Here is a 25,558-nt window from a genome sequence, read left to right as displayed (position 1 = left end):
TTAGTCTTTTTTTTACTTTTCTCTCAGTATAACGAGTTTGTAATACATCTCAGGATTTGAGCTCCTAGTCTAGAGTTAGGGGTGCCCCACTGAGGCATACATAGCAAAGTTTTGAACTCCAGGTGATATGGGGCCCACTTAATAGATATAATGAAGCAAACCTACATGAGAAATATCGTCAGAAAACAATGAGCTATACATGCCGTGTCCCAATTGCTAAGTTAGGCCTAAATTGCAGGGAGGGGGGCCCAAAAGCTCTGTTCCAACGTCTTTTATGCCCGGGCCCCACTACGGACACACCTGTTCGTAATTCGGTATTTAAGAAGTTTTTAAGACGTTTAGGACGCTTCTCTCTCATTGGTTGTTCATAACAAATTAAAACGGGAGATGGATTATTCCATCCTAGATTTTATGAACGGGTTGAGAGAGGAACGTGTAAAAACCCCCCTTAAAAACATCTAAAAACAGAATTGCGATAGGTGTGTCCGTAGTGGGGCCCGGGCATTATTTTAAATTTGCAGGAGGCCAAAGGTGGGCCTGAGACTTTAACCAAGACAAATAATTGTAAATCTTAAAAAATTGGCACAAACATACACTAAAACATGAATAAGCGATTCATCCACTAAAGAAAAATAAGCAGAAATTTCCACGTAGAATAGCCTCGTCTTGCCACGGCACTCTACCAACTCCACAAAAATAGTCTTTAAAAGCCTCACGAATTTTCAATGCATCTCTGCCTGAAAAGTTTCCAGAAATGTTACCACTTGGCAATACAGGTATACTCTGTCGCCGCCACGAACCTGGAATTATCTGTCCACTTGCTTCACGGTCAACCAAGACAGGTGTGAAATAACTGTTTCCATTCTGAGCATTCGTCACCATTAGGAAATTATGAAGAACGCACACGGCCTTCACAATGTGATCGATGGTCTCGAGTTTGCCCATCATGGTACTTTTAAGCACCCGAAATCGAGAGGCGAGGATTCCAAAAGTGTTTTCCACGACACGACGGGCTCTAGACAGTCTGTAATTGAAGATTTTTTTGTCTGTGGTTAGGTCACCATATCGTGAAAATGGTTTCAAGGAATTCGTCTTCAACGGGAATGCCTCGTCGCCAATAAAGACACGCGGCAAAGGGCAGGAGGTATTCGGCAACTCTTTATCACCTGGTACTGGAAGCCTGTTCACTTCCAGGGCTTTTCCAAAGCTTGACCTTTTGAAAACGGTACTGTCGTTTTCTTTACCTTCTGCACCAACGTCTATGTATAAGAAGCGGTATCGCGCATCGACGACAGCCATAAGCACTATGCTTTCAAAGTCGTTAAAGTTGTGGTAATCAGAGCCAGAATTGGGGGGCTTATGAATCCTACAATGCTTTCCATCAACTGCCCCTTGCAGTTTGGAAACTGCCACAGATCATTGAACTCCCTTGAAACCAGCTTGAGATCTTCTTCAGTTGGAGGCTTCATGTAAAGAGGCTGAAGGACAGTCCATAATGCCTGACAAGTCTCCATAATAATGCCACTAAGTGCAGCTCTCGAGACTCTGAAGGCTATTGATAAGCTGAACATTGAATCTCCACTAGCCAAGAATCTAAAAAAAAAAAAAGAAAATTAGACCCAGAACTTAATTCTCTAGAGTGGAGCAGGCCTAGGCTACTACAAAATGGTACTTGAAAGCTATGATTAAAGTAACATTTGCTGCAGCATTTCAGCTTTCAAAAACCTTGTATCAAGGAAATTCTATATGAAAAGCCTAACTTCCTCAACTGAAAACGTTCCAAACCTGCAGAATGTACTGACAACTAGTGAGAAATAATGTCAATTTTTACAAAATATAGGCTTATCCAAATAAATGAGGAATCTGCTATGAACAAGCTACACAAAAGTGTAATTATTAAATACACCCAAGCTCGAGGAAGTTCAGTAAGTAGTAAGTAAGGTTTATTAGACAAGAACTTGCTAGCCATCTAATTTGAGTTTTTTTACAAACTATAATTTTTTTTAACCCTCAAACGTTACAGAATGGGAGACATGGCGGTACAAATATTAACAAAGTGGCAATACTAAGCACGCTTACAGGAGATCATCTAAGAACCAGAATCATAATCAAACTTAGGTGTTTACACCTATAATAGCTGCAAACACACTTGAAATAGCTCTGAAAATTTTTATTATTGATAAAACTTTGTCAAAGTCAGAAATTGTTACCTGAGAGTCATTGCCAGTCTACACTTGGCAACAATAGCAGGCTTCATAACAGTGTCATTTTTCTCTATTAGTGAACTGACACATGACGCAATAAAGTCCATCTGCTCTTTTGACATTCTGTAAGTCTGAAAGAAGAGCTCATCGTCGGAAGCTTCCATCTCTTTTGTTAATGCCTCATACATGCCATGCTTCTCTCGCATCTAAAAAACAACAAAAAACATTAATGTATAGCCTAATACCATCTTTTTGTGAGGCAACATTACTGCATTGCCTACACTGATGGTTAATATTGCAAAGCTGGTTGTCACTACTAAGATCACAAAAATAAAATCAGCTATTTGCCAGACTAACCATTGAAAAAGGCTGGCGAGATTGCCTTCTGGACACGCAGTAACACAATGCAAAAATTATGTTGGGAAAATGGGAAACACAAAAACTATCAACCAAGTGCCCTCAATTCAAACTAGAGAGCCTTGAGAAACTAGAGAGCAATGAGATTTGATAGTTTCTAAAGAGATAAAAGCGACAACACTCATTTATTACCCGAAAAACTTGATAAAACTAAAAGGGACTTCTTAATGATCAATTATTTTAAAATATCTACATTATACACAACAATAAACATTTGCTATAAAGGGAAAGTCAGCTAGGCCTGAAAAACTACTCAAAATTAATTGTGCTTTGAGACTGCTAGCTGATTGTCTAAATGATTTTGGATATCAATGAGATAAAATGTGTGCAAACTCAACACCAATATGCAAGTAAGTAAGTATGGCAGCACTGACATGTCAAGGTCTAAACTGGCAGTGCTAATTTCCACTTTGTGACCCTTTGGCAGAGAGTTGCAATGAAGGGCTGGGGGCCAGAAATCCTGTGCTTTTGCACACCCTCCCTGCTTATCTTTCCCATATTTCTCCATTTGCCCATTTAGAGCTGGTTTAAATCTGTCTGAGATTACTGAGTAACATCACTGACCCCCATTCAAAACAAATAAACTGGTAATACCAGGAATCAAACCTGTACCCCATGGACAAAGGATTTATAACTGGGAGTGCTTTCCACTTAGCCAGGAACACCATTATGACCAGAGTAAAACAACTATTTAAAAAAAGAAAATATTGAAAAAAAAAGCCAGGATGGATTTACAGCCATTTTCACTACTCTTCTATACACACTATATTTTACAAAGCTCCAGCAGGGATTGCATTTACTTAAGATGCAAACTAGCATGGTGAATGCTTAGCTTTGAGATATTCTTGTCTTAAAATAATAATAAAAAAACAAATTTACATTTGCTATTTGTTTTACAAACACTCAATTAAGCAAAACCATTTGCAACAGCAATACACCCATGGTTAGGATCTATCTAAAATGCTTTACAACAGAAGGGACACATGTCTTGCAAAGCAAATACTCAGCTTTAATGCTGTTCTTTGTCATCTCTAAAAAAAATTAAACTGTATCAGATGTAATTTGATATAAGATACTTCTAAGACTTTTAGCCAATTCTGTTAAATAAGAGGCCAGGCATTTCTTCACAATTTATACAATGCATAAAAGAGCACCAGGGGGTTAGATTAGAAAAAACTTTCAGGGATGGGTCTAAAGGCTAAAAGTATATCCTGAGAAGGTCTGCTTACATGAAATACAAAGAAACTGGTTTCAGTTTCACAGCTTTCCTCAATCCCACTTTATAAGGTTTTAAAGATATGCAAATACACTTCCTGAATTAAAAAAAAAACCATTGATATGGCTGAAAATGCTACTCAAATAAAAGGAATTGCATTTTAAGACCTAAAGCCAGTATAAAGAAACTGATAATATAAAATTAAGGTAAAACTTGTTTTGTCAAAATTTCAATAGATTAGGTATAGACCTGTTGAGTAAGCAATTTTCTAAGACTTAGAAATCAGAAAAGGGTTAACATAGAAGCTTGGCAGTACCTTCCCAGAATATGGTTTTGGCCCTGGATTAATTACTGAGTTCTATTATTCTAACCTATTCCCTTTCCAAGATAGTGAAAAGTAGCTAAACTAGAGTTTTACATATTTTTTGCCCTGGAGTCATTACTGAAAGTTCCATTTTCCTGACCTAACCCATTTCCAAGGTAGCAAAAAGTAGCCAAACTAGAGTTTGACCTGAAAAATAATCCATTGCCCTATAGGGTAAGGCTGAAATGTAAAGAGTTCTGATGAAGAACACATCTTGAAGCATCTAGTAAAAATAGTAACTGGATTAACAATATTTTGTGACCATTAGGGTCTTGCTTCATCAAGGTTTTATCTCTGGCCCCAAATTACCAAGCTAAGATCAAACCTAGAGCATCAAAAGGATGAAACAAAGATTTCCAAGCATCAATACAAGTCTTGAAGCCTCAGTGTAAAGGTTCATGCCAAAATTAAAAGTCTTGACTTGCTGTTGTAAGGCCTATGTGAATCAAATTGCAGGATATAACCCAACATTTATCCAAATACCCCTAATACAAAAAAAAAACAAAATCAAAGCTTACTTTTGCGTGGCTAGAATTCTATTTGTAAGCTTATAATTCTTATTTTATATAAGCTTATTTGTAGCCTACAAATTCTTGTTTTGAAATCTACGCCTGAAAATCCCAACCAATAATTATAAGACAGGTCTGCTGGCCTTGCCTGCAACAGGAGCTGTAACTTGGCTATAGCAGTCCTGTAGCCTGCCTGCAGTGTAGGTGAGATGGTCAAATGACTGCAAAATCCTAACTTTACCTGAAAAGATGGCCTGACCCAGAATCTCCTCTTTCTTCTCTGTCTCTTTTTTTTTCTTCGGTGCTTTTAAAAGCAGTAGCAATCAATAATGATGCTGTGGCTGCTATCATAATATTCCTGTTGGTTTCATCCATGCTTACAAAATTTTTAAATTTTCTGCCAAAAGGACAAGAATCTTTTCCCACTTTTCCTTCTGTGTGTAAACATAAATCCTGTCTCCGAGACAGCATTCCCGTCAAGTTTTCCTCTCCGTGTAAACGAGGCATTACTCTTCGCTGCAAGAAAAACGACTTTTTGGAACTCCGCAATAGGTCAGTCATCCGTGCGGACTTCAAGAGAAACACAGCTGGGGTCAGATCGTATTCAATAGCGTGAAAATTTAAATTTAAAGATCGAGAAAACTTGGAAAAACTAGAGCCAAAAAATCAGTCAATATAATGCCAACTTTAGCTGTACTGGATTTTCTATGTCAGTGATTGCTTCTAAAGAACCTGGAGAAACTAAGCTTTACCTTACCTTAATTACCTTAATTTGCACTTCGGAGCAAATTAAGATCTGTAGATCTGTTGAATGCTCCTGAGTTGAATCGGTGATGTCTCATAGCAGGTATGAGCAGGACGGAATGTCCCACTCATACTTCCAGTCTTTCGTGGCCCACTCTTTATCCAGTGCCTTCTTGAATGCTTCGGGGGTGGGGGCTGAGACTGTTGCTTCGCACAGTTCATTCCAGGGGTTGACGACTCTGTTGGTGAAGAAACTTTTCTGGCCCTGGTTCTGACTGACTGCTTGAATAGCTTCTTTGAGTGTCCTCTGGTGCACTGTGGGGGGCCTGGGTGGATGGGCAGGATCTTGGCATATGATGAGTTCAGCAATTTGTGGGTCATCATCATGTCGCTACGGTTGCGCCTGTACACGAGGGTAGGGAGGTTGAGAGCCCGTAAACGATCTTGATAAGGTTTGTCTCCAAGGTTTGTGATGGCCTTGGTTGCTCTCCTCTGGACTCCCTCAATTAGCCTGACATCTCCTTTGTATGTTGGGAAGGCAGTGCACATGCCAAAATCCAAAACGGGTCTGACTAGTGCCTTGTAAAGTTTCAGGAAAACTAGTGGGGATCTGCTGGTAACTGTTCTTTTGATCAGACCTAAGTTTGTGTTGGCCTGGGACACGCTCTTGATGGTGTTGGCATGGAACTTGAGAAGGCTGTCAACGATGACCCCAAGGTCGCGTTCCTCTGTGCTGGTCTTGATGGGTGAATCGGAGTTGGAGGCATGTTCATGCATATGGTATTGGGCGCATGGGTTTGAGGATCCAAAGTGTAGCGTGCTGCACTTGCTTATATTGAACGATAAGAGCCATTTGTCTGCCCACAGCTGGATTTTCTGGACATCTGTTTGCAGGGATTTTACATTCACTGCTCCAAATAGCTTTGAGTCGTCAGCATAGAGAGACAAGTTGTTTTCCACCTCGCTGAATATATCGTTGATGTAGATGTTGAACAGTGTAGGACCAAGAACAGTTCCCTGCGGTACTCCACTGATGACATCACAGGGTTCGGAAAAGACCTTTTCACCTCCAACACCAAATAGCCTGACACTCTGGGTTCGTCCTGACAGGAAGTCCATAAGCCAATCAACCAGGTTGGGGTGTAACTGGGCAGCAGTAAGCTTTTCTCTTAGCCTTTTGTGTGGGACTTTATCAAAGGCCTTAGCAAAGTCTAGTAAAACTAGGTCCACTGGCAATCCTTTGTCAAGCAAATCTGTAATGATGTCATATGTTTCCAGTAAGTTTGTTTCAACTGACTTTCCTGGTTGAAACCCATGCTGATTAGGGGATAGGATATTTTTGACTTTCAGATGTTCCAGTATTGCATCATTGACCACTCTTTCAAGGATTTTTGCGACTACTGATGTGAGACTTATAGGTCTGTAGTTTTCTGCTTTAAGTCTGCTGCCTTTTTTGAATATTGGGGTCACAAAAGCAGTTTTCCAATCAGATGGGACAGATTTGGCATTAATAGACTTTTGGAATAGGTCAGACAGTGGTCCTGCGATGATGGTTGCCAGTTCCTTCAGCAGTCTTGGGTGCAAGTGATCTGGCCCAGCCGATTTATTTGTGTCAAGATTTTGAAGCCGTTTGAGGATGTTGGAGGGGTTGATGCTGACTTGCTCCATCGTTGTGGGGGCTTCATAGCCCGGGCAGTTTGGCAGGGGGCCTTCCGGTTCACAAGTGAAAACTGACGCAAAGTGCCTATTTAGTTCGGTTGCTACATCAGTTATGTTGGTTACGGTAGTGCCACAGGGTTTCACCAGTCTGGAGATAGTTCGACGGGAGTGGTTCTTGCTAGAGACATAATTCCAGAATTTTTTAGGATTTTTCTTACTTTCTTTGGCAAGATTGGACTCCAGATTTTCGTAGAGTTTTCTGGTGAGGTTTCTCAGCTTGTTTCGTGCCTTGGTGAATTTTGTGTGTTGCTGCAGGTCTCCTGACTGCCTGAACTTTTTCCATGACCTCTTTTTCCTGTTTATTTCTCTTTTGATGTCTTTTGTCATGTAGGGGAGGGATCTAGGTTTTGGTTTGAAACTGGTCTTTGTGTGGGCATCCTGAGCTTTCAGCAAAACACCCTTGAATTTGGTCCATTGTTCGTCAACTGTGCCACTTAGTACATTCGGCCAGTCTGTAGTGGATAATTCATTTCGAATAGCAATGTAGTCGACAAACACTTTTTTGACTAGCTTGTTCTTAAGTACCTTCACTTTCAGCATGAGCTCTATAGTTAGGTGATCACTTTTACCAAGGGGTGGTGAGTAATCAATACTTTGAACTAAGCTTTTGTCATTCAAGATAACCAGGTCAAGTGTTGTTGGGCGCTGAAACAATCTGTATCTAGTTGGTTGGTCAACTATCTGGTGTAGGGACAATTCACTGAGGCAATTTAGGAAAGGCTGTTGCTTGTCTTGTTTGGTTGGAGTGGCACCACATCCAAGAAAAGTGGCACCACTTTCCTTGGCTGTACAAGGACTAAAGAAGTTTCTAACTCATATTAGTCTATACAACAAGCTTGAATTATTGTCAGTGGTAAGGCATTATAAACATCTATAATCAGTTTAATTATTTATTTGTCTTTTAAAATAGTAAATATAAATGTATTTTAACAAGGACAAACATGACTACATTGCTTGATGCCTTTTTGAGCCCTTAATGGGGCTCCTAGCCTATAGGTTTAGTAACCTTCTAGTTGCTTCTAAGTTAGCCTTCCTTCTGGGACTATGTGAAGGGTCAAAATGGAATGTGCTTTAGAAGTAGTTATTGAATTTGGAACAAACATGAAAGTGTCATCAAGTGATGTATCCATTTTCTTCTTAGCTAAATTAGGCTGTATGAATGTGTAGGCTATAGACTATATTTTTCTTGAAAAAGTTAAGAGAGCTAAATATTAATATTAAGCACACAAAATTCTAGTTCTTTATTTGAAAAAAAGCTAGGAAAGATAATAGTAAATGTTTAGTGGTTGACTACATCTAAAGGAAAAATACTTAAAAGAAAAAACAGGTTAATAAACTTAGATCCCTTGTTTTATGCTGTTTCCAAATGTCATGGTTGTTTTTCTGACAATGAACTTTGAAGTCATTTTCTGACAATGATACTTTTAGTCACTGGCCACCTCTAAATAATTTATGCTAAACATATAAAAGTAGCATTAATTTTTAAATGGCTATACATTTAATTTTAATTTAATTTATTTATATTTAATATTTAAATTACATGTAATTTATATATATATATTTATATATATATATATATATATATATATATATATATATATATATATATATATATATATATCATCCTAAAGAATCTGTTAGGTTATGACTCATTGAATAATTTAAAAAAAAAGTAAAAGGCATTCTATGATATCTCCATTGGGGTCCAAAAGTACATTTGGCCATAGGAGTATGGCTCAAAATCACCTTTGGGGGTCTATGATGGGTATGCTGCTGAATTGATTTTTTGATAAATTTCCCCAGGTACTTTGAAGCTGAAAACATTACAACTATTTTTGGTTCAATCATTGCTTATGTTGAATTAAGCTAAACCAAAACATGAGTTCCAGTTTTGTATTTGTTTGTGGAATTCTAGAGAGCAAATGATCTTCTATAACTGGCCATAAAATTCATTAGTAAATTATTAACACAGGAATGCAATTAAACCAAGCAGGTAGCAGGCCCTGAGTAAATCATCTTTGTTGGCTTTATTTCCAGTTAGGTAATGGAGGACTCCACAGTGAATACATACAGAGTTGAAAGGTCTTAATGCCTTGTTAATAACAATTGCATAATTAAAACTTCTTTGTTGGTTTTTACTGGGTATTATGCCATAATTTGTTGGCATTGAAGATTGAGATAGTGGTGTACTCATAGCATAATATTTTGTTTGTTGAGAAACAAATTTGGGCTGTATATTTGCACATTAAGAGGAGGGGGGTAAGGTATAGCAGGTCTGCATGCAAAATGTAATAGCTACAATTATTCTGCTTATTATGAAGTAAGAATTGTTTTCTAATTTTTTTTGCTGTTCAAATACTTTACCCCCCCCCTCCCTTCCTGCTTATGTGAAAATGCATAGCCCAAAGTATTTAAGTCCAATGTATGCTGTCACATATACAGAGCATATGCTAATTGTCTCTTAATGCAGACAGATAAAACTGGTTTGTTCTCAAGTGTTTACCATTATATGTACATGGACCTTTTTTTTCTTTCTTATTTTTATTTTTGACCTGTTCTGGACAAAATATGCCAACAAATATGGAAAATACATAGTAGCATTGTTACTTTGCTACCCCAGTTTTTGCATGGCATCCTAGACATTATGAACCTGCTGAAAATACCTATCAAAATTTACACCACCAAATATGCAGCCATATTCCATGCCAACAATCAACCACTTCATGCTACTACTACAACCGCTAACTTACTGCAGCACCAAGCTGCCTGAAGCCTCCACAGCTTTGCACACTCATTCTCCATCCCAATCTATTCAAAGTCTCCCTTTTTGTTCCTCCCAAAGAAGCTTCCTTTTCCCTTGGATCTTTTCTAATTATGTCCTCCCACTCCATGTGGGGATCATCTGCTTTTTTGGCCATGAATTGCTGTCTGATGAATGTGAGTATTCATTGGACACTGTACTCATGTTTCAGACAAATGATCATAATGTTGATAAGGAGCTTTGAATATGCAAATATGTACAGCCAAATGTGAAGTGTTAAGATAGGAAAACAGTTTCAAGCTTTATATTATGGTTTCCTTGTTCTCAGGAATATCACCACAAATCCTGAAAACTAGAGGTTTAATTATTTTGGTATTTGTTTAGTGTAAAGATATTGCCTTTCAGGGACTTCAAAATTCAGGAGAACTGATACAAAAGCAAAGAAATTGCCATACGCCTAAAGAATTCTTTCTCAAAATTGTCTAAGGAAAATTTACTTTCTTTGTTTTCTTATGTAGTCAAGATTAATGGATAAATTGTTTTTAGGTATTTTTAAATGGAAAAAAGTTTGTCTAAAGTGCTGGAAGAAAAAATTGTTCTATTGCAGTAGATAGAAGACTATTATAGACTATAGTTTTAGGGGATATAGAGACCTCTGTCCAGTTCCTTTTCTTTGTCCTCTTGCATGAACCCTGGATATATATGTATTAAACTGTGAGATAAAACTGTTTTTCTTTGTTTTTTGCATTTTCTCTGGTCTTGTGTTACCCTAGGTGTTGATTTAAGGGACCTACCTCAGTGCTGTGATTGATATATTTAGACTTTTGGGCAATTCATAGCGCTATCAGTGTTGAATTTTTCCGCCCAACGTTGCCGCTCATTCTGAAATTATGGCGTCCAATAGCTCAAAACGCCTAAAACCCGCAACACCCGAAAAAGGAGTCGATAAGTGTGCTGTCTCTGGTTGTGTTCTGAGTGAGTCCTCGCCAGCCATTCAGTGTGATGAATGTGATAAATGGCTCTGTGCAACATGTCTAGGAATGAGTACAGCCGAATACAACATTTTCTGCAAAATGAATGAAAGACTTGGAAGTATTTGGACATGCCCATTATGTAAAACAGGTTCCAGTAAGCCTGATGTTCCAAATATAGTGAAAAGCACTCTCGAATCCCATTGTAGTGAAATGCGTGACATGTTTGCTGGTTTCAGATCTGATATGCAGATTTCTTTGGACACTGTGAGGGTTCAGGTGGAAACGCTTGAGACGGCTATACAATCAAAGGTTTCCATAGATGATGTGCAGAAACTTGTGGAAAACTCTATAACTACCCGTCTCGAAACAGACGTCCGCAAAATAGTGAGACAAGAGCAAGACAGAAACAGAAGACGACTTAATCTGATTGCCTATGGCGTTCCTCTGCAAACCAACGATGTTCAGTTCATCCCAACTTACTTAAAAGATGAATACTCAATTAATGTCGGGGCTATTACTAACTTGAAACGTCTACCTAATGGTAAGAATGCAAATACCATAGACAGACCCAACCCAATCCTTTTTTCTATAAATGATTACAAAATAAAAATGGATATATTGAAGGCCTCAAGAGAGAGGAGGGGGAGTATCTCATTCTTTGCTGATGCATCCAATGAAGACCGCCAGAGAAGGAAAGAACTAATTGAAGAGATAAAGAGGCGTGCAGCAGCCGGTGAAAAAAACCTTGTCATCCGTGATGGCGCCATCGTGTCAAAAAACGTGATCCCCCGGGGGGAGGGAGTCCTTCCCCCCCTCGCTCGATGGTTCACTAGACTTACCCATATCCCTTGTAAATAGTGTAAATAATGCATCAAGCCTAGCCAGAAAGACTTCTATAAGTTCAACCTTTGTTTCCGCGGCTTCGGTTTTGAGCTCTGTCTCTCCATCAAGTGCTGCATCTGATTCGTCTGAGACCAACTACGTCACTGCTAGTTCGGGCGACGAAAATCCATATCAGAGTTCAAAAGCCGGAACTAGCAACAGCCCAGTCGGCCAAAGAAAACGGACGCAACTAAGAATATTATATACAAACATTGATTCTTTAGTGCCAAAACTCTCAGAACTAAAAGTGTTACTTTATGAAAAGGATGTAGATGTTTTCTGTGTTTGTGAGGCGTGTCCTAAGAACTCTTTGACCAAATTGGAAGACGCACATATTCCAATCCCTGGATACTTACTCCTGAGCAGCCTAGATAGTAACCTGTGTCGAAGAGGAGTGGCTATCTACACTAGGCTGGGAATTAAGGTAGATAAAATTGATTTTTCTATTTCTCAACCTACTAATACTTGGGTGGAACATGTATTAGTTAGACTTCTAATTGGATTTGAAATTGTGAATATTGGTGTGCTTTACCGTAGCCCATCAGCTCCAAACCAACTAGTATCTCACCAAGCAGTTTCTAACGTAATACAGATCTTATGTAATCTAAATTCATCACTTATGCTTCATGGTGATTTTAATATGCCAGAAGTTCGTTGGTCTGAAGGTATTGGGTACTCACCCCTTAATAACCCCTCCTACACAACCATCCAAACCCTTGCTGACAACTTCCTAACTCAGATAATAATGCAACCCACTAGATTTAGACATTCACAACAACCATCATTACTTGACCTCCTTATTACAAATGACCCTGAGAGGATTACTTCCACTTGTTACCTCCCAGCTATTGGTGCAAGTGACCACATATGTATAATGAATGACATTAATATTAACCGTAGTCGTGATGGTAAACTTAAGAGAACTTTTACCAATTATGCTTTAATCCGTGAAGAACTAGCTAATATAAATTGGGATGAGGGATTATCAGATGAGACAGACATTGAATCTAGTTGGAATAGTTTTAAGTCTACTTTACTAGGTGCATGTAGGAAGCATACAAAGGTTTATTGGTCAGATAAACCAAAGACTCTTCCATACCTTCCCAGGAATATTAAGAAAATTATCAGAAAGAAAAATAGAGCATGGAATAAATACCTAAAATGCAAGTGTGACAACCATCACAACAAATTCGCCATGCTCCGAAACAAGCTGAGAAACATGACAAGAAAAGTTATCCAAGACCATGAAGAATCTATTGCAAATGAGTCAAAGAAAAACCCAAAAAAGTTCTGGCGCTATGTTACAGCTAATAACCCTTCCCGTCGACGCACCAACAGGCTAAAAAAATCAGATGGCTCCAGTACTACTGACCCGAAAGAAATCGCTGATTGCATGAATGCCAGCTTTTGCTCAAACTTCACCTCTAAGCCACCTGACATTACACTCCCAACCATACCTCCTGTAACAGTACACAACCCAATGTCCCTTGTAATCATTACTCAAGAAGATGTATTTAAAATACTAAGAAGTTTAAACTCCAACAAAGCTGCTGGACCTGATAATCTCCACCCTCGGCTTTTGATAGAATCTGCTGCTCACATTTCCCTCCCCCTTTCCAGAATATTCAACATGTCCCTGGCCAAAAAGTCAGTACCAAATGATTGGAGAACAGCAAATATTATACCAATTTTTAAGAAAGGTGACAAGGATAACCCAGGAAATTATCGACCAATAAGCCTAACCTCAGCCATTTGCAAGATCATGGAAGGTATCATTAACCATGCTCTTATAAATTATTTAGAAGAAAATACACTTATTAGCGATAGACAACATGGATTTCGCAGGGGCAGGTCAATCGACACCTACTTTATTCAGTCATATGATCATGCAACTAAAATTTTGGATATGGGTAAACCGGTAGACATTATATTACTCGACCAAGCCAAAGCCTTTGACAAAGTTGAACACTCATACCTGTTGCTGAAGCTTAGAGCTTATCAGGTGCATGAGGATGTGATTGATTGGATTGGAGCATTCCTAACTGGCAGATCTCAACGTGTCATGATCTACACTGATAATGGCGATCCAGTTTTCTCTTCCACTTCCCCGGTTATAAGCGGCGTCCCACAGGGAACCATCCTTGGGCCAACGTTGTTCAGCATATACATTAACGACTGTACAACTTATCTATGCAACCTTTTAACATTATATGCTGATGACTCATTGGGCCTGCTGAAACTAAAGAAGAAAGAGCCTGCATTCAGCTGGACCTTGACAGGCTATCCTCTTGGTCATCAACTTGGGCCCTACAATTCAATGCAACAAAATGCAAGGTACTGCACTTAGGGCACAATAACCCCCACCATCCCTACCATATAGGGTGTGATCAGTTAGAAGCAGTTGCCGAGGAAAGAGACTTAGGCGTCATTGTGGACAAAGATTTAAAATTCCACAGCCACACTCAGGCTCAGGTTGCAAAAGCTAATCGAGCTCTCGGACTCATTAAGCGCTCTTTTGTAACCAGAAAGTCATGTGTGGTTATTAAACTTTATAAATCCCTTGTCCGTCCCCACCTTGAGTTTGGCTTGACTTTGGCCTTTCCCCAAAATAAAATGGACACAAGAGCCCTTGAAAGTGTCCAAAGGAGAGCAACCAAACTGGTCCGTGGCTTAAATAATGTCCCTTACCAGGATCGCCTAGGATCTCTGAGACTTCCAACCCTCACCTATCGAAGATATAGAGGAGATGTGATCATGGCACGCAAAATTTTCAAATCCGGTCACCTGAACCAGATCTTCACCCCCTCTTTGGCTAACAATTCAAGAGGTCACAGTCTTAAGCTTCACCTGCCTGGATGTCGGAGAAGGGAACGACGTGGTTTCTTTTCCATTCGGGTGGTCCCCCTCTGGAATAGCCTATCCGAGTCTACCATCCAAGCTGAGACACCCCACTCCTTCAAGGCTGGAGTCGACAGGGACTGGGAGAGGGCCGAGTGGAGGCTGGACTGGGAAGCTAAGCCAACATAATTACATCACTCACCACAAGCGAGAACTACAGGAGGATCTACCACCTTATCTCGCTGGCAAATGCGATTTAAGGTAATTTAAGGTAATGAGTTTGATTAAATATAAAAAAAAAACAAGAAATGATTATTTACCCTTGTTGGTTTTGGCTTAATTATTTATGATTTTTGCAGTTTTCCATACACTTATCTACATTTTCTGCCATCAGAAATGAAGGGGGGGGCGGAAAGCAGGTATAGATTACAAAGAAAATTTTTTGACAGAAACACCACAAATGACTGGCATTCATATGCCTGTCTTTCATATGAAGTTTGAAAACAATCTCAACCAACCAAATAAAGTTGGATTTTGTTGCCTAAGCCCAACACAGCTATGCATACTGCTTCATCCTAATCTATTCAGTGGCTCCCTCTTTACATCCTCAATTGATCATTGATTCATTTTTATGGCATTTAGTATTAACCAAGTGACATATAACAATCACAAATTCTGTCAGTATGTTAGTCTGTCCTTGTTTTGCTACTTTAGGCACTCCCAAGTACGCTAGGACAATGAAATTTGGCAGGCGTATAAGGAACTGGGCCAGATCAAATTAAAAATAGTCATTTGCCTGATTTGACCATCTGGGGAGGGGGGAGGTGGGCCAGTTAATTTGTAAAAAACGGAAAAAATGAAGTATTTTTAACTTACAAACAGGTATGGGATCTTAGCGAAATTTGATGTTTGGAAGGATATCATGTCTCAAAGTTTTTATTTTAAATCCTGACGAGATCTGGTGACTTTAGGGGGAGTTTGGGGGGGTCCTAAAATCTTAGAAAATGCTTAGAGTGGAGGGGATGGGAAGAAACTTGGTGGGAAAAATAGATGAAGTTTTAGATACGTGATTGGCATAACCGGAACGGATCTGCTCTATTTGAGGGGGGGGAGCGTTAATTCTGAAAAATTAGAAAAACTCGTGGTATTTTTCGAGTTCAGGATGAAACAGGGTGGGAAGAATAAAAAGGAGTCCAAGTTACGTGAAAGACATAACCGGACCGGATCTGCTATCTTTGGAGGAGTTGGGGGCGGGGAATAATTTGGAAAAATTAGAAAAAATGTGGTATTTGTAACTTACAAACGGGTGATCAGATCTTAATGAAATTTAATATTTAGCAGGATTTTGTGCTTTGGAGCTCTTATTTTGATTCCCAACCTGATCTGTTAGCAATGGGGGGAAGTTAGATGGGGAAACCAGAATTCTTGGAAAACGTGAAAATTGGGGTATCATTATCTTGTGAATAGGTGATTCAATCATAATGAAACTTGATATATAGAAGGGTCTTATGTCTAAAATGCTCCATTTTCGACTCGAATTGGATCCAGGGACATAGGGGGTTAGAAGGGGGAAACAGAAATCTTGTAAAACGGTTAGAGTGGAGAGGTTGGGATGAAAGTTGATGGGAAGAATAAGTAAAAGCTCTATATCCGTGATATGTAAAAGGAACTCTTGTCTCAGAGCTCTTATTTCAAATCCCGACCAGATCTGTTGACATTGGGGGGTGTTGGAGGGGAAATCCGAAATCTTAAAAAACGCTTAGAGTGGAGGAATTGGGATGAAGCTTGGTGAGTAGAATAAGCAAATGTCGTAGATACGTGATTGACGTAACCATACTGGATTCGTTCTCTTTGGGGCAGTTGGGGGGTAGGGTTCAGTGCTTTGGCAAGTTTGGTGCTTCTGAGCGTGCATGGACGATGAAAATCGGTAGGCGTGTCAGGGAGCTACACAAAATGACTAGATAAAGTCGTTTTCCCTGATTCGACCGTCTGGGAGGCTGAAGGGAGAGGAAAAATTAGAAAAATGAGGTATTTATAACTTACGAGTGGGTGATTGGATCTTAATGAATTATGATATTTATAATGACATCATGACTCGGAGCTCTTATTTTAAATCCCGACCAGCATTCAGGCTCTAATTTTCCTTTTAAATCAATCTATTGTTTCTTATAATTTTGTTAAAGCTCATAATATATGAGCTCTTAGATCTTGTTTATTTGACACTACCTGCAAAGAGGAGAAGAGGAATCTGATCCATTTTCTTTTTTGAGCTGACTCTAGATAAAAGGATATTGTGGTTCACTTTGTCATATGTCCCTTCAAATTCTTGGAATGCAGTAGCTTGGACATTATTTTTAGATAAGGATTCATTTGTTGCATTTATTAACAGTATGAAAGCATGATTGAGGAGTGGTGTTTTCTAAAACCAGTTTGAGTATGAGGTATCATATTATTCTTCTCAAAAAAACCGACGAAATCTATGGTAAATCATTTTCTCAGTTACTTTTTCTAGCACAGAGCTAATTATTATACGCCTGTAAGACTCAGGGTCATATTTGGGTCTGTTTTTCTTTAATTTTGCTAGGAGGGAAGAACATTTCCAAACATTGGGGAATGTGAATTTAGCCTGTGCACTGCATGATTATAGCAGTTTATGAGTTCCTGTTTATAAGAAGGGGTGTTTCTTTGTCCATGCAAGGTTCATGTTGTTGTATCTACTAGTAGCCTTAGCCATAGAATGTTGTGTATGGTATAGGATTGATTGGGTGGTAAGGCTTCCGATTCGTTTCTGCTTAGGAGGGGTGGCCTGACTATCCTCTTATTATTGGAGGTGGAGGCTAGGAGGCTTTTGTTTGATTGGGGTGTATTTGCTTCCAGAGCTGCAAATGAGTAAGGTATAGTTTCCTCAGTGATTATTTGGAGTGTTAGTGCTCGGCTTCTATGGGAAGGATATAATGTTTTATCAGAAGAATCATGGGGGGCGTTGCAATTTATGCATATAGGCTGATAATTTAGATTGTCATTCTTTAGGAATGGGAACTTTTACATTTACTGCAGGTTTGTAAGATTTCATTACATTTGTTTGTTGTCTGTCATAGTTCTTGCCATTTTTAGCACTGGGTTGGTTTTGGCTTGTAGGGCTTGTGAGGTTTTATTTGTCCAAAGAAGAATATCTGGCCTTGGATATTGTTTTTTATCTCTGAGTGTAAATAATAAATTTGACTTTTGCCATTAGCATCTGATTTGCCCAGTTGGATGACATGAAACTGGGATTGGATTACCAGCTCTGTCAGAGAGCCCTTCCTGTGGCTCCTGAATAGGTATTTCTTGAGGGATGTTATACACAACTATTTTAGTTGGGTAGTGGTTTGGGGTCCATAGAGCAGACTTCATTGGGATGTTAAAAAGGGTTTTTATACTAAGTAGTATGTCTGCTGATTTAGAATCAATGAGAGCTACTAGCAAAGATCCATCACAGTTAATGTGTAAAGAAAACATCGATTTCAACCATTTAATGCTGTGGGGGGAGGGGGTTACGTGGGAAGATCTTTCCATGGACGAATTATAATGAAGAAAGCACAGGATTTTCTAGCTTTATTTTTTTTTAAATGAGAAAATGAATAAAATAAAGTTTTTTCAACTAGAAGTAAGGAGCAGCATTAAAGCTTAACACGAATAAATATTATTATGCATATAAGGGCATTCATCTCCTCTTCAATACCTAGCTCTCTACAAGAAAGTATTTTCAGTAATTTTAACTGTTTATTCCAAGACCTTTGTGATTCTGGGGTCATTTTTAAACAATTGAGACAAAATTAAGTTTTAGGGTAAAGAGCGAATTATTGACGAAGGGGCAAACCCCCTCATATACGTAATAAATGTATAAAAATAATGAAGTTCGTTACGTAAGTTAATTCGTAAGTTACATATCTCGAAAATTACCATATGGGTCGATTTGGAATTGTTTCGAATATTAAGTTGGTTTGATTTACTAGGGCTTATGTTCTGGTCTGGGACTCCAAGGTGTCCCATTCCAGCCTCCATTCCTTGTTGCTCCACTCCTTGTCAAGTGAGACTTTGAATTCTTCGATGGTCTTACTGGATACAGCATGATCGCTCAGGGAGTTCCACCGGTCTATAACCCGGTTGGTTAAGAAGTGATGGTGTTCCCTCCTCTGGGCGTTGAACTTTATGATCTTTTTAGAATGACCCCTTGTTTGCTGTGATGAATAGATGAGAAAGAAACCATGAATTGGATTGTTGTAAACCAATTTGTAAGTGTTAACCATGTCTCCCCTTTTTCTTCGGTAATTCATGCTGCATTAGATCAGACTTTGCTGCCTCATTGGGTAAGGAATATGGTGGCACCCGTCTTCTATCTTTGTATTTTATCCTCTGTACTTTCTCTATCGTATCCTTGTCCACTTTGTAAATAGGAGATGCAATTGACATGGTGGTTTCTAGCCTTTGTCTGACAAGACTTGTAGAGCTTGGTGATTGTTCATGAAGATCTCGTCGTTAATGTTCGTTTTTTCGTCCCTAAAGCACGGTTCCTGTTAGCTATAATCTTTTCAGTATTCCTTCGAAAATTCAACTTGCAAAATATTAACCTAAACTTTCTTCTGTTAAAACTTTATCTACAGCCTCGCTAAGTCTGAAGACTATCATTACACTAAAAAATTTGATTCTTACAAAAACCAAGGTGATGCTTCTATAATTACCATGCTCACTTTTGTCATCTTTCTTATAGATGTTTAATTAATGTCTTCCTAAAATCGCTAGATATCTCCCCTTTTCCAAAAACCATATTCACAATCTTTAGTAATTTATCTCTAACTTGTAAAATTTTGCCACTATTTCTCAGCTGTTTTTTTAGCTGGTAGATAGCGTCCTCAAGATAAATTTCCATAAAAATTCCACCCTCTGTCTTTCTCCCCATCCCCCTGTGTTCAGGTATAAATGCATGTATAGAAACAACAGATGTCTCTGGTATTCCATAAAGGTGTTTTGTTTTACATCTAAATTGGTCATTGTATCATTGACTTATAAACCTAAAGCTAAATATAACAATAACTTTCTTGGGGGCTGGGGGTCCCTCTCTCTTTTCCATCCTCTCTCCCCCTCCCCTTGTTCAAGTATAAATGCATTCATGGAAACAAAAGATGTCTCTGGTATTCCATAAAGGTGTTTTGCTTTAAACCTAAGTTGGTCATTGTATCATTGACTTACAAGCCCAAAGCTAAATATAACCATAACTTTCTTGGGGGCTTGGGGGGATCAATAAGTAAATTAACTTGATTTGAAGTCATTTGTTTACATCTACTGACCCTGGAGCCTTTCTGAAAATTGTCCATATATAAATCATAAGTTAAGGCCTGTATTTCTAGGCCAACTTCCCCTTTAATGGTAATCACCAACCAACTATAAAAGTAGTTAACTGTAGAGAATCATTTTCTACCAGCAAAAAGGGGATAATCCATCCTGTCATTGATTTTAATGACCCCCCCCCCAGAATGATTGAAATCATAATTTTTCTCTTGGTGAGTAGTTTGAGATTTCAAGTCTCAATTCTCTGCAAAATATCAAATCAACTAAAATGTTGTCTTTTTGCACATAGCTTAGACGGAAAATAGCCCCAGACGCAAACTAAAAAAAAAAAAAAAAAAAAAAAAAAAAAAAAAAAAAAAAAAAAAAAAAAAAAAAATTAGACTTGTTTAAGGTTTCCCTAAGCATAGAGTGCTATGCTAATTCGGTACTCTAAGTAAGTTTTGTAAGTTGTCATGGTGTTGTAGTACTGTAAAGACTGCATTGTTTGTTTGTTTTTTAAAGAAAAATAACTTTTATCTTCTTGTGTTATAGCAGAAGAAGAAGAAGTTTATTATTATTCAATACAAGACAATGAGGAACGTTTTAAGAAATTTATAATAAAAGTTCTTGTGATATTTACCTAGATTTATCAGCAGTCAGTTGAGCCAATCTTATACCAAACCATCTTCTAGACAACACTATAGTGTTTTTTTGTGGATGGTGAGGTCCTCCCTTTGAAAAAGTGGCAGACAGTCTGGTTTTATAATATCAATTTTTCTCTTCTTCTTTTTGATTGTATTAAAGCTTATTCAAATAGGCAATGCTTAGAACACCACCCACAAAAATTCCCCGGACCCTACCCCAAGTACCACTGAAAACATTCAACCCCTCTGCTGATCAAGTCAACTTTCTCAAATCTCACATGAGGGGTCATTGAATAATAAAATGGTGGAAGTCGGGGCGTATGTCACAATACAGGATGAGACTGAAAATGAATTTCAAGAGGTCCTATCTAGAAACTCAAAAAAGGAAAAAGATTTCACCAATCAAAAATAACACCCCTACCCATGATCCAACATTCCCTTCACAAAACCTTGGAATTTACTGAAAAATCACTCCAGATACCCCCTTTGAGATAAAAAAGATAGCTCTCTTGAGGGTTGCAATCTTTAAAATGTTAAAATCAATGTTTTCATTAAACATTAACCGTGATGGATCTCTGCTAATAGCCCTTCAAGATTCTAAATGAGCAAATATATTACAGAAGTCAAAATCTCTTATAAACATACCAATAAAATCTGTTCTCTGGACCCCAAAAAAAAACCAACTAAAATAGTAGTGTATAACATCCCTCCAGAAATTCCTATTCAGGATCTAAAAGAAGGACTCTCTGACAGAACTGGTAACCCAATCCCAGTAACTGATGTAACCCAATTGGGTAAACCAGATGCCAATGGCCAAAAGTTAAGCAAGTCTTTCTTATTCACACTAAGAGAAGAAAATAATAACCTGGATCAGATATTCCTATTTGGACAAAGGAAACCCCACAAGCCAAAACCTATCCAATGCCAAAAATGTTTAAGACTAGGACACACAAAAAACACATGCAGTCAAAAATTACATGAATGCAATTCTTGTAAAAACTCCCACCGCACTGGAATGATAAATTGTAAAAACAATCAGCCAAAATGTATCAACTGCAATGGTCCCCACGATTCTACTAATAAAACTTTATGCCCTGTATATAAAAAACGAGCACTAACACTCCAAATAGCAACAGAAAAAAACATACCTTACCCTTTTGCAGTAATGGAAGCAAATGCAGCTCAATCACGCCTGACCAAAAACTTTATGAAACCACCCAACCCTCTCACCCACAGACCAACCATTCTACCAAAAGCATCAAACATGTAATAACAATATGTTATTACAAGTTATGAGGTTAAAAACTCTGTTTGGTAAAATTCTAGTTCAGATAAATTTGTATTATCTTGAAAAAGGTATAGGTTAGGAAAATGAAACTTTCAGGGATGGGTCTAGAGACTAAACTATGTAATGAGAAAGTGTTTTGAAGCATATAACTTTATAAAGCAATAAATGTATTTTAACAAGGACAAACATGACTACATTGCTTGATGCCTTTTTGAGCCCTTAATGGGGCTCCTAGCCTATAGGTTTAGTAACCTTCTAGTTGCTTCTAAGTTTGCCTTCCTTCTGGGACTATGTGAATGGTCAAAATGGAATTTGCTGTAGAAGTAGTTATTGAATTTGTAACAAGCATGAAAGTGTCATCAAGTGATGTATCCATTTTCTTCTTAGCTAAATTAGGCTGTATGAATGTGTAGGCTGTAGACTATATTTTTCTTGAAAAAGTTAAGAGAGCTAAATATTAATATTAAGCACACAAAATTCTAGTTCTTTATTTGGAAAAATCTAGGAAAGATAATAGTAAATGTTTAGTGGTTGACTACATCTAAAGGAAAAATACTTAAAAGAAAAAACAGGCTAATAAACTTAGATCTCTTGTTTTATGCTGTTTCCAAATGTCATGGTTGTTTTTCTGACAATGAACTTTGAAGTCATTTTCTGACAATGATACTTTTAGTCACTGACCACCTCTAAAAAATTTATGCTAATCATATAAAAGTAGCATTAATTTTTAAATGGCTATACATTTAATTTTAATTTAATTTATTTATATTTAACATTTAAATTACATTTAATTTATATATATATATATATATATATATATATATATATATATATATATATATATATATATATATATATATATATATATTTCATCCTAAAGAATCTGTTAGGTTATGACTCATTGAATAATTTAAAAAAAAAATGAAAGGAATTCTATGATATCTCCACTGGGGTCCAAAAGTACATTTGGCCATAGGAATATGGTTCAAAATCACCTTTGGGGGTCTATGATGGGTATGCTGCTGAATTGATTTTGTGATAAATTTCCCCTGGTACTTTGAAGCTGAAAACATTACAACTATTTCTGGTTCAATCATTGCTTGTGTTGAATTAAGCTAAACCAAAACATGAGTTCCAGTTTTTTATTTGTTTGTGGAATTCTAGAGAGCAAATGATCTTCTATAACTGGCCATAAAATTCATTAGTAAATTATTAACATAGGAATGCAATTAAACCAAGCTGGTAGCAGCCCCTGAGTAAATCATCTTTGCTGGCTTTATTTCCTGTTAGGTAATGGAGGACTCCACAGTGAATACATACAGAGTTGAAAGGTCTTAATGCCTTGTTAATAACAATTGCATAATTTAAAGCATCTTTGTTGGTTTTTACTGGGTATTATGCCATAATTTGTTGGCATTGAAGATTGAGATAGTGGTGTTCTCATAGCATAATATTTTGTTTGTTGAGAAACAAATTTGGGCTATATATTTGCACATCAAGAGGAGGGGGTAAAGTATAGCAGGTCTGCATGCAAAATGTAATAGCTACAATTATTCTGCTTATTATGAACTAAGAACTGTTTTCTAATTTTTTTGCTGTTCAAATACTTTACCCCCCTCCCTCCCTTCCTGCTTATGTGAAAATTCATAGCCCAATGTATTTAAGTCCAATGTATGCTGTCACATATACAGAGCATATGCTAATTGTCTCTTAATGCAGACAGATAAAACTGGTTTGTTCTCAAGTGTTTACCATTATATGTACATGGACCTTTTTTTTCTTTCTTATTTTTATTTTTGACTTGTTCTGGACAAAATATGCCAACAAATATGGAAACTACATAGTAGCATTGTCACTTTGCTACCCCAGTTTTTGCATGGCATCCTAGACATTATGAACCTGCTGAAAATACCTATCAAAATTTACACCACCAAATATGCAGCCATATTCCATGCCAACAATCAACCACTTCATGCTACTACTACAACCGCTAACTTACTGCAGCACCAAGCTGCCTGAAGCCTCCACAGCTTTGCACACTCATTCTCCATCCCAATCTATTCAAAGTCTCCCTTTTTGTTCCTCCCAAAGAAGCTTCCTTTTCCCTTGGATCTTTTCTAATTATGTCCTCCCACCCCATGTGGGGATCATCTGCATTTTTGACCATGAATTGTTGTCTGGTGAATGCCAGTATTCATTGGACACTGTAATCAAGTTTCAGACAAATGATCATAATGTTGATAAGGAGCTTTGAATATGCAAATATGTACAGCCAAATGTGAAAGTGTTAAGATAGGAAAACAGTTTCAAGCTTTTCATTATTGTTTCCTTGTTCTCAGGAATATCACCACAAATCCTGAAAACTAGAGGTTTAATTATTTTGGTATTTGTTTAGTGTAAAGATATTGCCTTTCAGGGACTTCACAATTCAGGAGAACTGATACAAAAGCAAAGAAATTGCCATACGCCTAAAGAATTCTTTCTCAAAATTGTCTAAAGAAAATTTACTTTCTTTGTTTTCCTATGTAGTCAAGATTAATGGATAAATTGTTTTTTAGGTATTTTTAAATTGAAAAAGTTTGTCTAAAGTGCTGGAAGAAAAAATTGTTCTATTGCAGTAGATAGAAGACTATTATACTGTCCATTTCCTTTTCTTTGTCCTCCTGCATGAGTTTGATTAAATATAAAAAAAACCCAAGAAATGATTATTTACCCTTGTTAGTTTTGGCTTAATTATTTATGATTTTTGCAGTTTTCCATACATTTATCTACATTTTCTGCCATCAGAAAAGAAGGGGGGAAAAAGAAGGTATAGATTACAAAGAAAATTTTTTTACAGAAACACCACAAATGACTGGCATTCATATGCCTGTCTTTCATATGAAGTTTGAAAACAATGTCAACCAACCAAATAAAGTTGGATTTTGTTGCCTAAGCCGAACACAGCTATGCATACTGCTTCACCCTAATCTATTCAGTGGCTCCCTCTTTACATCCTCTCACCCTAACCCCAGATGACCTGCTTTTCACTTAGCCCAAGATGGTTGGCCAAAAAGGACAATCTTTGGTAATCTGTTGTCTGCAGAATGTACCCTAGTCATCTCTGCCTTTCTCTCATTATAGTCTTAGAAATCTGGATTGAACCACACTTTTTGTAAAGCCTACTGTTTAAAATATGGTCAGTCAGCCAGTTACCCAAAACAATCTGTAGGTGATTTCTCTGGAAAAGATCTAGCTTATCTTCCTCCATTTTTTGGAGTGCTAATGCTTTAGAGCCATATTTGACCACTGTCATCACTGTAGCTTCCAATGTTATTCTTCTTCTGTTTCAGCCAACAAGAGCTTTTTGCTCAAGACCATCCACCCCATTATCTTTTGGTTCACTCTGCAAGATGAAAAGAGCTACTAAATTGGTGGCTTATTATCGATCTTGATTCTGCTCAGATTTCTTTCAGTAAATATTTTGATTCTAGGTGTTGAAATATAAGAGGATAAAAATTGAGTTTTGAGCACTGCTTGCAGGCATAATCGGATAGACTCTTAACAGATAGTGAGATTCTATGGTGTTTAAAGCTCCTTAACATTTTACATTGTAGGGTATACAGTGCAGACTTCAGCATATTACATTCAAATAGGCAATGGTCAATTGTTTCATTTTTATGGCATTTAGTATTAACCAAGTGACATATAA

At 37.7% G+C, this 25,558-nt stretch overlaps 1 protein-coding gene across 4 annotated transcripts; it reads right to left on the bottom strand.

Moving 5' to 3' along the window:
* Positions 1-571: 571 nt before the first annotated feature.
* On the bottom strand, positions 572-11,358 carry LOC136034610 (uncharacterized). Of its 4 annotated transcripts, none has more exons than XM_065715896.1 (3): positions 10,729-11,358; positions 2,211-2,410; positions 572-1,593 (listed from the first exon to the last, which is right to left on the bottom strand). In XM_065715896.1, exons 2-3 carry the CDS (start codon positions 2,408-2,410, stop codon positions 1,305-1,307), a joined length of 489 nt encoding a protein of 162 aa, XP_065571968.1. In that variant the 5' UTR covers positions 10,729-11,358; the 3' UTR covers positions 572-1,304. The 4 variants fall into 4 exon arrangements, with proteins under 4 accessions (XP_065571968.1, XP_065571969.1, XP_065571966.1 ...); XM_065715897.1 differs by lacking the exon at positions 10,729-11,358 and adding an exon at positions 4,720-4,795; XM_065715894.1 differs by having other exon boundaries at positions 573-1,593.
* Positions 11,359-25,558: the final 14,200 nt, after the last annotated feature.

Source organism: Artemia franciscana, chromosome 13, assembly GCF_032884065.1.
Source record: "Artemia franciscana chromosome 13, ASM3288406v1, whole genome shotgun sequence".
NCBI classification, from domain to species: domain Eukaryota; kingdom Metazoa; phylum Arthropoda; class Branchiopoda; order Anostraca; family Artemiidae; genus Artemia; species Artemia franciscana.
The sequence above is the reverse complement of the archived record's forward strand: the minus strand, read 5'-3'. Positions and strand labels throughout refer to the sequence as shown.